This window comes from Cryptotermes secundus, unplaced genomic scaffold (genome assembly GCF_002891405.2).
Source record: "Cryptotermes secundus unplaced genomic scaffold, Csec_1.0 scaffold1314, whole genome shotgun sequence".
NCBI lineage: Eukaryota > Metazoa > Arthropoda > Insecta > Blattodea > Kalotermitidae > Cryptotermes > Cryptotermes secundus.
The window spans coordinates 101,718-116,017 of NW_019720589.1; the positions used below are offsets into that span (position 1 = coordinate 101,718).

General features: G+C 36.9%; 1 protein-coding gene across 2 annotated transcripts in view; it reads left to right on the forward strand.

The window, feature by feature from the left end:
- Positions 1–11,164, forward strand: part of LOC111870090 (serine protease gd) — a 28,047-nt gene extending 16,883 nt beyond the window's left edge. For both annotated transcript variants that reach the window (XM_033753735.1, XM_023862087.2), the window contains exons 6-11: positions 144–578; positions 3,748–3,927; positions 5,975–6,087; positions 6,407–6,574; positions 7,296–7,452; positions 10,429–11,164. In XM_033753735.1, coding sequence (XP_033609626.1) covers positions 144–578; positions 3,748–3,927; positions 5,975–6,087; positions 6,407–6,574; positions 7,296–7,452; positions 10,429–10,634 — 1,259 coding nt within the window. In that variant the 3' untranslated portion in view covers positions 10,635–11,164. The remainder of the gene's footprint in view (positions 1–143; positions 579–3,747; positions 3,928–5,974; positions 6,088–6,406; positions 6,575–7,295; positions 7,453–10,428) is intronic.
- The last annotated feature ends 3,136 nt before the right edge of the window (positions 11,165–14,300 follow it).

The following is a 14,300-nucleotide window of genomic DNA, read 5'->3' on the forward strand; positions in this document are numbered from 1 at the left end:
CACCACAGCTACCATCCTTTCAGCAGCAGCAGCAGTGGTATTATTTCTCTCCTTCCAATAACACAGTCATTGCAATATTGACAGTATATTAATTGCCCACTCTCCATCTCTCAACATGTTTACTGTGGCCAACTCTGTTGCAGATTTTTCTTTACTGATAACGCTTTCATATCAACATTCTCTATTCAGTGACAAATGTACTTCGAGTAGCCTAAATTGTCCTTACAACATCGATCAGTCTGTGCAACAGCGCAACAATCCAACACTTGGTGTCTACAGACCTGTGCCTCCAACTTATGATCCAACATCTGCAATATACATGCCTTCACCTCCAACATATGAACCAACACTTGCAGTCTATAAGCCTTCATCTCCAAATTATGAGACAACACCTGCAACCTACAAGCCTTCATCTCCAACTTACGAACCAACGCCTGCAGTCTATGGCACATCACTTTCAACTCACAAAACAACATCTCAAGTCTACGCACCATTGCCTACAGTCTACAAGCAAGTAACACCCAAAATGCCTGTGCCTCCACCAGTGTACATATCAGAACCTACAAAGCAAGAAACAGGTAAATGAAATATTATAGTATGTTCTGATTTCAGCAGAAATAATAACAAATTAACAAGGAAAGTAAACTTAACCCTGAATCACAAGTTATGAAATTATGAACCAAAACTAGAGCATACTAATAATATAAACATATCTGGATCTTTTACAGTTCAGTTCTGAGAAAATTATGGAACTCCATCTCGAAATGGAGAAAATCAGTACTAGAATTTTCACATTAAAATCCATTTTATGTTATATGTACTAAAGACGTATTTCAACCCCTTTTTGTATATAAGATAATTCAGAATTTACTCAATCTATAATATGAATCTATACATATTACTTAAGGAATATACAAGTATTTAGAGAAGAAAATGCATGTAGCAACACTGATCATTCCAGTGTGGAAGGGCTGTCAAGCCATCAGCTGTGTTAATAATGTGCAAACTGTCTACTGAAATACAGATTATTTATAAAAGTGATATATGATCGCTGTTAAATATTTCATTAAACACCAGTTCTATACACTCTGCCAGAATTCATGGAGACTAGTATTTCAAAATTTTCTTATTCAAGTGAGTCTATAATAAGATGTCTCATAGATAAGTTCTGTAAGAAAGGGGGCATCAACATCAAGAAGAGAGAAATTGTGATGCAGTGAAGGAGGATGTATTTCATGGCTTATGTAAAATATTGGCAGAATTATGATGTTAACCAAAATGTAATAAAATGTGCTGTTTTCTGGGATGTAACACCATGTAGTCTGGTAGCAATTTACTGATGTCCTAGAGCAACATATTTCCTCAACCTTCAGGGACATATATTAGGCAAAAGCAAGCAGCAAATAGCTTGCTTGGCTTATGCTTGAACTTTGAGGATGGAACATCAGTAAACATCTAGCAGACTATGTGGTGTAGCTTCCTAAAGAGAATACTCTTCGTAGTCACCTCAAATCTTCCCAGAACTTTTATATCTCAGACATTTTTCATGACTTTCTAACTACCTTGCATTAGTCAGTTATTCAAGAATTTCGCATATCCACATACATTGTTCCCTTTCAATTTATGAGAGAACAACTGAAAATAACATGATAGAAAAAAACTATTTTAAAATCAGTGCTGGATAGAAAGGAAGTCTATAGATTCAGAACTGTTCAAGCATATTCATATTCATTTGCATATCGGTTCACATTTGCAATGCAATATCACGGGGGGTGGGGGAATATTTAATGCTTTCTATACCATTAAAATGGGAGTTGGGATAGCATAGTCAGTATAGCAACTGGCTACAGGCTGCACAATGGAGCGGTTGGAGTTCAAGTCCCTGTAAGGTCAAGAATTTTCTCTTCTCCATGTCGTGCAGACCACCTCTGGGGCCCACCCAGCTTCCTATACATTTGGTACCAGGGGGCTTTTCCTGGAGGTAAAATGACTGGGGCATCAAGCTGACCACTTACCTCCAACTAGTGCCAAGGTCAAGAAAATATGGATCTATACATCCATTCCCCCATACACCTTTATGGCATAGTGGTTAATTAGTTAAGTATAGGGGCAACTTTACCTTTTATGCCATTAAAATGCACGGTATCCCACAGCTATCAAGCAGTTAATTAAATGGACTTTACAGACTACATTTTAATACACTCAGGGCACCAGTAGAAGTTCAACATTCCCTTCTACTGCACTGAATGTGGCATATGTATATTGTCAAAACAATTTCATAAGCCATTGTCAGTTACAGCAAGATCAGAAAGTTGGCTACATACAATGCTAATAATGATGGTGGCATGAGGATCTTTTCCAGAAAAATTCAATGTGAGAAAGAGAGATGAGACTGTAAGTCCAAAGCCAGTGAATGCAAGGACTTTTTATCTGACTTGTAATGGAGAGGACTTTCAGTTTCTTTCTGAACTGCCTGTCATGTGTGATATGCTTCTGCATCTCTCCCAGCACAAACTTGATCAAGAATGCTACAATATTATAATTACATTTTGGAAATGTTTATTATTCCACTCAAAACTGTTAGCATTTAGTCTGTTTTCCCATAAACAGGAAACTCAAGATATCTGTATTTTGTATGCAAGTATGTTTGTAAAACTGTGTGTTTATGGGCACCCACATATTTGTATATTTGTGTCTGTATTTGTGTTTATACACAATGTGTGTGTATGCATGCATATGTATTTGAGCACGTCCTTGCATGTGTGTACAATAATTGATTGATGGTCTACAGTTTGTTTGTTATTTTACTATTGGTGACCAGCAAGTGAAATCAAAATTTTAAAACCTGATAATAGCCTGCAGAAGTTTTTAAATGTCCAATATCTTCTACTCTTAAATCAGCCAGCAAATCAAGAAAATTTCTCTTTCTTAAATAGTATGAAATATAAAATCTGTGTTTCCTATTCATCTTCCTTTCTTTCTTCCATAGTGAACACATAACTGGAAATATAGCACCTGCAATTACAGTACCTTCCTGCAGCATGAATCACTATAAATGGTCACAAAAATGCAATTTAAGCACATGTTTATACACTATACATACGTATGCTCTTCACAAATCATTTACATAAGTATGCAGAATTTTGTTAGGAAATATTTGCCAGTGAGTATGCAGCTTATTAATTTTGCCAAGTGTTTCTTTGTGCGTGTAAATCATGGTCTTTACTCTGTGGGAAAACCATTGTTATTTAAAACTGTGTGCATACAACGTGGTCAAGAAAATATTTTAACATAAGTGAAGTGACATAACTGGAACATATAAATATTACAGAATAAGGAACTTCATTTTCAGTTACACTTAGTACCCAATACTGATAGGATAGTGTAAGGATAGGAAGAGGATAAAATGGGTTATGCATTTAGCTTGAATGGGAAAGACAATGCAAACAAAATCTAGGATGGGTAAATCTCTTGGAAAATAGCCACTTTAAGGTCAAGAAAAAAATATGCAAAAGTAATATTAAGTTGTATTCAAGGGAAATAGGTTATGAGGATGTGAGATGAATGAAATTGACTCAGATTGTATCTGACAACAAGAATTTATATCAACAATCTCCAATGCTAGAGTTCTACTACCAAAAAGTTACACTTAGTTGTATAACAGCTTACATTACATGAATATGTATCCCCATCACCTGTCTATGATTTTTTTTCCCCCATAATAATTTGTTTATTATTGTGTGACAGATCCAGGCAAAGGAACACAATGTGGAACACTAATAATAAGAAGTAACCCACTCATCACTCATGGAGAAGATACATTCCATGGTCAGTGGCCCTGGCATGCAGCTCTGTACTTGTATGTGAACCGTGATATTAGATACATGTGTGGTGGGTCTTTTGTTGGCACCAGAAGTGTTATCACAGGTAATTAGTTTTAGAGTCCACATGCCACTTTACCAAAATGGAGTTTGTGTATGATGGTGAACATAAAATTTATCATGCCATTAAACTGCATAAGGGCCGCAGACTTAAATCTCCATGAATTCCAGAACTTTGAACTACATGGAAATGAAATTGCAGTTCCTCAGTTCAAAAGAGTTCTTTCCACTAGATGGAGATGAAATTTCAATTTCACACTTTACAACAGCTCTACTCCTAAAGATGAGCTTCCAGTACTAAATAATGAGACTGGGAAGGTTCCAGAACTGTTCTGGACTTCGTGACAACAACAAAAATTCTTTCTCTTATTATGGCTCCCATTTGTTTTTAATGAACATGAACATTAATGTTCCTTTGTTCTAAAAAGTCACAAAATAACTTAATGGTACCTAATCAGGGACTTGGCCATTATTTGAGTGGGTGGACCATACAAGGCCTTAAAAGTGCTTTCATGGTCCACAGCATTTGAGACTCATAGATAACTGTTCCAGTATTCTTAAATTTATTGTTTGCATCCTGTTGTGTGTCATATATAGCATTATTATACAACTATCAGCACAACAAATTCATATTAAATAACCAATGGTATTGTATTATCTTTCCCTTATTACATACATTTGCTACATGTTTTGGTCCATCTGGATCATCAGGCAGTTGTTCATGAGATGTACTAGTTGTTATTCTATTGTATTTCTATGTATTTCTAATGTGGATCAGTATTAGTAATCATTAATATGAACTTCGTTACAATACCTGTGTTTCTTTTATTTTTGATATTAGTCTTAAGATGTAAAACATTATAAATCAGTTGAAAATTAAAAGTAAAAAAATTAAAAACTAAAAATTAAAAATATTTCTATATTTACCATGGAGTACAAGTTTATGATGTTGTATTGTAGAGTAACTGGGATTTTTGGGAATCTGCGTTCATTTTCAGTTCTTTGTGCACATATTATATGGTGGTTTTCCATATGAATGTGAAATTATGTTCTCTTTTCCTTTCTAGTGACAGTGGTAAAGTTATTTTGTGTGTTGTAACACGTCCTACTCACAGATGCCACGCCCGTTTGCTATTAGATAGCAGTTGTTCTCATTCTGTGGTTCTATTTGTAATCAAGTACAAATACAGTACAAATAGAACCACAGAATGAGGAGCCATCAATTAACTCATTTGCATGAATTCCACAATTGACATCTATCCATCTATTTTAATGAAAGATTATTCACCTATATTTTGAGTGAAATGGATTAGAAGTATGATGAGGGAATTCTAAGCACTATACAATCTTTTCATTTTGTAACTTTTATAATTTAGTGTTCATAGCAGGGTGAAACAACCTGAACTTTTTGATCCATCTAAGAACCTGAGATATAGTATTTACAAAAAATCATCCCATTTCCTGACATTTTCAACAGTATAATGCTTCTAACACATCAGAATTCAGTAGAAATAAATGTCCTCTGTAATGCATAATTTAATAAAGGACCAGGGTAGCTTAGTATAGCAATGGGCCATTTGTTTCGTGGCCAGGGTTCGATTTCTGGCACGGACAAGATATTTTTCTCTTCTCCACAGCATCAGACAGGCTCTGGGGCCCACACAACTTCTTTCCCAATGGGTATTCGGGGCTCCTTCTCCAGGGGTAAAGCAGCCAAGGCATTAAGCTGTCCACTCACCTCCATCAAGTGCCGATGTTATAAATGGTGGAGCTATGCCTTAGCTCCCCATATGTCTTCATCGCATGGTGTCTAATTAATTAATTAAGCACTACCTTTTACAACATAGTAAATATATTTCACTATATTTTATTGAATTATATATTGTGGCCTTCAAATTTATTAGGCTGAGAGTCAAGTTTGGTGAAGGTTTAAGGCTTTTACTGAACATAATACTATTTCATGAATAAACAAATAGCTGGAAATATAAAAATAATATTGAATTGAAAGAAAATTATTGTTTTCCGCAAATCCGAATCATACATTAGCAGTGCATACAAAGTGATATCTCAAAATAGGCCTGTTCTCTTGACAGCTGCCCACTGTGTCACCAAAAAGGAAAAACCAATACGTCCAGGCGATTTCATAGTTTACTTAGGAAGATATAACCTCAGAAATCTGAATGAGGAAGGCTCTCAGAACAAAGATGTATGTACCTTTCATATTGTTTGCTACATTTCCCTCAATGTGATTTCCACAGTTACTTTCTTGCCAACATTTTTCACTGCATACATTCCTATAAGGTATAATTTATAGCAAACATGTAATATAATCTGGGCAAGGCCTGGTCGAAGTTTCACAACTTATAGCGTTATTTAGCACAAAAAATTATACATTGTATTCAGTGAGTCAGTAATGCAATTCCTATATATTTTTTCATTTAATAAAAATTTTTAGGAATTTTATTCAGTATTTTGCAAAAGCGAGCTGGTGTCATCAGTGTATAATAATTTTTATTCATGTTCAGGTGATTTTGATACATGTGCATCCCTCATACAATGGAACGTCCACCACTGGAGATATAGCTCTGCTGATCCTTTCCAGCACTGTACAGGTCACTGCAATTGTGAGACCTGTGTGCCTCTGGGGTCAAGATGATAGTAATCTTGCTGATATAGTCAACAAAGAGGGTTTGGTAAGGTTTGATTTCTAGAGTGAATCAGCTTGATTATATGACACTCTATGCTACAAGATTCTTTGGTCAAATATAGTTCTTTCTTTCTTTTTTGCTTCCTCCCCCCCCCCACACACACACACACACAGCATGCATCTTTGCCGTAGGTATGTTGTACACTGTCCACTGTGTGAAGCTTATCAGACATTTGTAACATTTTGGGAGTTGCTCTGTATCATTTCTTAGAGATGATAAATACTGCTGAACCTGATGGACAAACTAGGTTGATCTGCCACATATATTCTAGAAATAATCAAGCATGGTTGTCGTGACTGAAGGTTTTGCTGGGATATCATGTTTCCAGTTCCTATCATGTACCTCAATGTACAGTTAACTGTGTAATAAGTATCAAACCATTGAGTAAAACAATTTAATTTCTACAGGACTTGAAGTTCTTACAGCTGTAGTTATGAAGAATTATATTTGCTTGGATGTAACACCATGTAGCCCATTAGAAGTCAACTAGCAATTTAGGAGAATATGTTATCCCCATCTTCCTCCAGAATGTTAGTTGACTTCCAGTGAATTGTATGGCATTATATCCCAGAAGATAGAACTCTTAATTTCTGCTGCTTTTAGTCTGACTTTCCTTGTATCACATTTCCCTTGAGATTAAAACTGTCATTTCTTGCATTACACATAGATGAGCAGATAATCAGAAAATTGGTTGTGTGTCAAACAGGTGGTTGGCTGGGGTTTAAATGAAAATGACGAGCCTACAGAAATTCTGATGATGGTGAGCATGCCCGTAGTTAGCCAGCAGACTTGCATCTGGAGCGATCCCAACTATTACTCCCAGTTCACCTCCAACAAAACCTTCTGCGCAGGATTTCGAAATGGTATGTGCAACCTGAAAAAACAAAATAATTTTATAATATGTGCCTGGCATTATTATTAAATAACTGGCTGTGGAATTGGAAAGACATAATTTAATATGGAAAACAAAAAATGTATACAACCTTTTGATCAGAAAACTATATGTGAGGATGTCGGTTTGGAAACCAAAGCTCAGTTGGAGAAAAACATTAAAATGTAATTTACAGAAATAAAATGTGAAAGATGTGAATTGTAATGAACAGGTTCAAGACAAGCCCCAATCATAAATCTTACTTACAAAAATCATACAGTCTCAGGTTCTGTAACAACAAGAATTAGGAAGTCCCTTGATCGGACACCACTCAGTGCATTATCTGTACCACAGAGTCAGTCAAAAGCTAAAGTTAGTTATTTAATTAAACTGTCAGTATCACGGTTATATAACATCAATTATAGGATGTTAATGAATGTGAAAGAGTTGCTGGAATGAGAACTGGCAGAGGAGGCAGAAGTACATGGAGAGAATCCACCCCAGTGCCACTTCATCCACCACACTTCCCACATGACCTGATCTAGAATCAAATCCGGGCTACTATGGTTGTAAGCCAGTGACTGATTACCCAAGGTATGGCATGGCCCTGTAGTAAGTCAAGTCAGTCAGTCCTCTTTATACTATCCAGATATCTGCTACAATGATAATAACTCACAATAAAAAAAACTCCGTAGTTTTAGTCTGCAAGCGAACTATACTGACCGAGAGACCGCCACTTGCATAGAGATTGGGTTCCAGTCCACTACTTTTTGTAATGATCTACCACTACCTTTACTCCTATTTTTCTCCACTAGTTCTTCTACCTTACCAATAAAATATGAATTTAATGTACCTGCCACCTTCTGAGGTTGTGCTACATTCTTTAAATTGTTTTGTAACCAAATATTCTGATATGATTTCCCTTAACTTCCCATTTTTTATTAATTAACTGCCACATTTTAGTTCGGTTTGAAACACTTATTATTTGTCTGTCATTGTTTCGTTTAGCTTTGTACATAACTTGTTTATAGATTGCTCAGACTGAAGTTCCTTCCCTTGATGTTCCTGAAATTGTATTTCTGAAAATTACAGTAAACATGTGATGGTGCCATGGAAAAATGCTTGTTTGTGAAGGTGTTACTTAGCAATGGCTTTTGTGTAGCTGCTTCTTTTGCGTCCTTGCCTAGCAACGGGTCTACATGGCACAATGCATTTGGACGTGGACTAAAATAGAACATCCTTTGTGAATCGCCAGTACTCTTGTCATTTTCAATAACATCCTTTCATTTTATTTTTGCATTTAATGAAAAATTGTTATCAGAAAAAGCATACTGTTATGTTTAGCTATGAAATCCCTCTGTACTTACATGGACATGTGTTGCAAGTGTATGAAGTAGTATCATAGTCTCAAAATTAAAATTTGAGCTAGTTAAGACATATTACAATGGTATTTTCCATTTAAAAAGATTACCCTTATAAAATTTACAGGTTTTCCAAAGGTCTATCAGCGTGTAAAACTTCAGGATTCTATGATCGCATTAAGTGTGCTAGTGTTTCCCCAGCTCCTGAATTTGCATGACTGCATGTTAGTATTATTAGCAAGCACTTAAATAGTACAAGCATAAAGACCATTAATTGTTTGATACGCTGAATTTCACTGTAGTCCATCAATGTTGCAATATTGATATGTATATTAAGGCAGACGATAAATTGTTGCTGTCCTTAGTTAACCAAGAACCACACCATGAATGCATAGGGGGAAGGAGAGGTATAACTCTGCCATTCTTGACCTTGGCACTAGATGGAGGTGACTGTTCAGCTTCATGTCCCAATTTCCCCCTGCCCCCCCCCACCACCACCACCACCACCACCACCACCACCAGGAAAGAGCTCACAGCAATCACCAAGTAGAAGACTGGATGGGTCCCAGAACCCACCTGGACACTGTAGAGAAGAGAACAATCTCTTTCCCCTGTCAGGAATCAGACTCCAGCCATCCTGCCTAAAGCTCGCCACTATATCAACTCAGCTATCCTGGCTTGTATTGGTGTTCATACTGTAATCTGAATAGACAGTGTCACGTAACTTTGAACAAGGCCCCGCATTCCTAGTCAAATCCTGCGCATAGCTTGTGGTGGAAGGAGTTTCTTAACACTCGTTCTTCCACTTTCACCGACCCTTCGTGTTTCATTGAAACTACCCTATTCTCTTTTCAAAGAACATATTACAATACTACAAATATATTGTCACTCGTCCTGCAAAGAAAAATACGTTTAATGTGTGTACATTTGCAATTACTTGCTTCATCAGTGAGTGTAGACCTATACCCTGACCTAATTTCTTACTCATTATGTACGATTTAGCGCACAAGGAAACTGATGTCTTTAAACAGATGATAGAAAAACCATATGTATAACCTGCTTCGAGGGTGCCTTACAAACAATTGGCCACCTGTCACTTCTCACACCCTCGAACCCACCCCCTTGTCTGAAATTTTTCTTCTATGCATTCAAGGTTACTTTTGGTCTTGTTCAAAGTTACGTGACACTTGCTATAAATGCACTGACACTTGTGTCATGATGTTAAAAAATGGAGTTCCTTTTTTCATAGCCCTTAACGATTGTCCAACATTGTTCAGCATTTCACAGAGAATTATCATTATTCTGTGTATTGTTAATCCCTCCTCTTATGTTTGTAGATTGAAATAAGTCTTAATCGCATATGTCAGGTCTCCAAATCTGTCTGGTTCCTGTGCAGATCTTGGAGCAAGGACAGAAAAATTCCACTTACCCAGTGACACCAGAATTCATAAATATTCCTTGAATAAAATTGATTACTATTTTTGTTCTTAGATTGCACTCCAGGTTGTTCTGTTATTTCTTTAAACTTCCATTTTATACATATTCAGAGACAATCACCTGCTCATACACAAAGGTTTAGTATTTATTTATTTATCTATTTATTGCAGGTAGTAGCGTATGTAACGGTGACAGTGGTGGCGGAATGGTGTTTCCCAAGTATCAGAGCAACGGCACTCAAATTTGGATGCTCCGTGGTATTGTCTCCCACAGTAGGCTAAGATATGGTTATGCTAATATTTGTGATACTAGAAGTTACATAGTCTTCACAGATGTTGCACAGTATTTGAACTGGATATATGAAATCCTAGTTTAACATACAGTCCAAAGTTATAGTCATTTAGTATGGCATGGAGCTTGTGAGTTCATCAGAATCCCAGACTTGCAAAGTAATATTTCAGTTTTTAAGTTTTAAAGGACTCTTCTTTCAGATGTGGAAGAGATGGCCTCAAGATATATACAAGTAGTTAAGCATGCCAAACCTGCAACTGATAGCAGCTCTGATTCTCCAGCTAAGAATTGGCTATTGAGTTAAGAATCTCTATGAAATAATACTGTATTACTAAATTGCTTCTTAATTTGACTGATGGACTTCAGTGCTACAGCTTGATTGCTGCAACATAAACCATGAAGAGGAACATGCAGAAGGGAATTGAGGTTTTCATGGCAGTGAGAATTCAAAACTCAGGCTCCCTGAAAATGGAAGTAGCATGTTTGCCAAAGCATTGATACCACCTGCCAGATTATGTGGTGTCAGAATGTAAAGAAAAAAAAACTATCCCTGTAACAGACCTTGGAGGCCCGTAGGGTTCTGAGATATCGAGGCTCCCACATTTCCTAGATAATCGGCTCATAAATGGCTGTGAGGTTGTCAGACTTACGTGCCGGCTGGTACTCATTTCTGTTAGAGGCTGAGTCAACCCCAGGAGCATAGCGTGGCTGGAAGGATTAGGTAAATTGAAACCTCCAGTGGCCTCATCAGTTACTGAACCTGCAACTTTCCAACTTGTAGCATAGTGCCTCAACCAACTATGATACTGTGTGCCCCCAGTATTAGAACATACAAGACTGAAATCTAAATGAACGGTGAGATGAGTCTTATAACATGATTGGGGTGGTAGGTAAAATAGAAGCTCGCTTTCTTCTGTAATATGTGGGAAGAAAGCTGATTCAAGTGGTTCTAGTAACTGCACTACATTATTACATCTGTGTAATGTCACAGTTCATTATTTTATAGACTTTCAGTTGTTATCATTCCATACTGGATATTCAGTGTTGTTGCATTTTGTTATTTATTTATTTGCTTTCTAATTTATTTCTCATATAGTTGGTACACAGTTATTGCAGAGAACTCATCACTGAACGTATCCATATAAACTTTATGGAATTTTCTAAATCTAAAAGCTTTCATACACTTCTGCAATTAATTAAGAGTAACTCTTCTCCCAAATTCCTAAATTATGGAACTGGGTATTTATTACCCATATTAATAATGTATCTTAGAGAGATAGGATGGGATGGTGTGGACTGGATCAATCTGGCTCATAATAGGGATGAGTGGAGGGCTCTTGTCAACATGGTAGTGAACTTTCTGTTTCCATAAAACGCTGGGAAGTTCTTCAGTAGCTGCACAATTAGTGGCTTCTTTAAGAAGGGCTCAGCTTCATAAGTGATGGTTTTATGATTGCATAGTTCCACTGAACAAAAGCGCCTATTCTTCACACTGGTTTTTCTTAAAATAAACTGAACTAAAATAATTTTTTGTTTCTTATATCACATATTTTTAATAAAAGTCATAAAATATATGAAGAAGAAGTGGAGGAGAGGAGGAATAAGAAGAAGAACAACAACCACCCTAAAATGACACTAAATGAACTACAACGAACAAATATTTGTTGCTTATCATTAAATTCATTTTATAACAATTAAAATATGTGATACCACAAATCTCTGTTGTTTGCTATCACGGCACTGCATGGTGCTAAGATTGCACTTTAAATACCAAATACAAGTGTCCTAGAACTATATTTCCATACTCCAGATGTCTGTGAATTAAGTACTATAATAAGACAACCATGTTAGGTGGATCCCTTGTCACCATGGCATGGCAAAACCTCAGGTTGTGTGGATGGAGGAAACGGCCTCAAGATATGGAGGGTAGTTGCGAATATATTGGATAAGCAGTTGTTAATAGCCGACAAGGGGTGGTCCTCTGGCTTGTGGTTTAGGCGTGGGGCTAACAACTCCTCACCATAGAAAATAAGCTTCTTTAGAAATGACATAAAGGGCCTCGGACTTGGACATAGGAGAGTGGAGGATGGTATTAAAATGAATCTTAGAGAGATCAAATGGGATGATATGGATTTGATTGATCTGGCTCAGGATAGGAACCAATGGAGGGCACTTATGAACAGGGTAATGAACCTGTGGGTTCCATAAAATGTTGAGAAGTTCTTGAGTAGCTTCAAAATTGGTGGCTATTCAAGAAGGGCTTAGCTACATGAAGTTAGTTAATTAAGTAAATATAGTGAAATACAATTAAAAATTTTAAACTTCTGTTTTTGTTACCACAGTAGAGCACCAAACAAGTTGGTCTATTCAAAAAACTTATCAGGATATCTGGTGTCTCAACCAAAATTCCAACCTAGATCCTCCTGAGAACTGGCCTACAGCCTTTCCACCAGACCAGCTATTGAGTTTTATGTTCTTACTCTTAAAGATGTGTGAGAATTAAGAAATATGGTCACCCTCTCCAGTAAGAACATAATTCTTGAAATAATTAATAATTTTGCTTACTATTAAACCCAAACTATAATATACTCATACATAAAAGAAATGTGTAATGGAGCGATCTACAGGTACAGAGTGGAGAACTATTTGACTTCAGCCAATGTGTCCAGAGGGTCATCAGTCAGGGGTAGTGTGAACAGTTGCTCTTTGTGAGATAGTTCAGTTTCCTGTAGTCCACGCAGAAGCACAGGTCATCGTTCTTCTTCCGGACTAGAACGCCAGAATAAGCAGCATTGCAGCCAAGATTCAAAATGGCCACCTTCCGAATACAAGTCTTGGTACCACTTTAACCAGATTTCTTATTAGCTGATATTACTTACTCACTTACTTACTTACTCAAGGAGCTGAGCCCTTCTGGAGGAGCTGCCAATTCTGCAGCTACTCAAGAATTTCCCAGAATTTTATGGAACCCGAAGGTTCATTACCATGTTCACAAGAGCCCTCCACTGGTCCCTATCCTGAGCCAGATCTGTCCAATCCATACCATCCCATCCTATCTCTCTAAGATCCATTCTAATATTGTCCACCCACCTACACCTTGGTCTTCCTTGTGGTCTCTTTCCTGCTGGCTTTCCCACCAATATCCTATACACATTCCTCATCTTCCCCATTCGTGCTACATAAACTGCCCACTTCATTCTCCTTGACTTGATCATTCTAATTATACTTGGAAAAGAGTACAAGTTATGCAGCTCCTCATTATGCAGTTTTCTCCAACCTCCTGTCACTTCATTTCTCTTCGGTCCAAATATTCTCTTCAACATCCTGTTCTCGAACACCCTCAGTCTATGTTCCTCCCTTAATGTCAGAGACCAAGTTTCACACCCATACAGAACCACAGGCAAAATTATAGTTTTGTATATTCTAATTTTTATGTTTTTGGACAACAGATGAGAAAACAAAAGGTTCTGGACTGAATGGTAACAAGCATTACCCGAGTTCAATCGCCACTTAATTTCCTCCTGAATCAGGTTTTGATCTGTTATCGTTGTTCCCAAATATCTGAACTGTGTCACATTTTCAAAACATCTGTTTCCTATATTTATGTCATGATTTCGCCCTGCATTTTGGTGATGAGGCAGTAACATATACTTAGTTTTCTCTGTGTTTACTTGTAGACCAACCTCTTTACTTGCGTCAATTAAAGTTTGTGTGTTTTTCTTTATGGTATCTACATTATCACCCAGTAGAT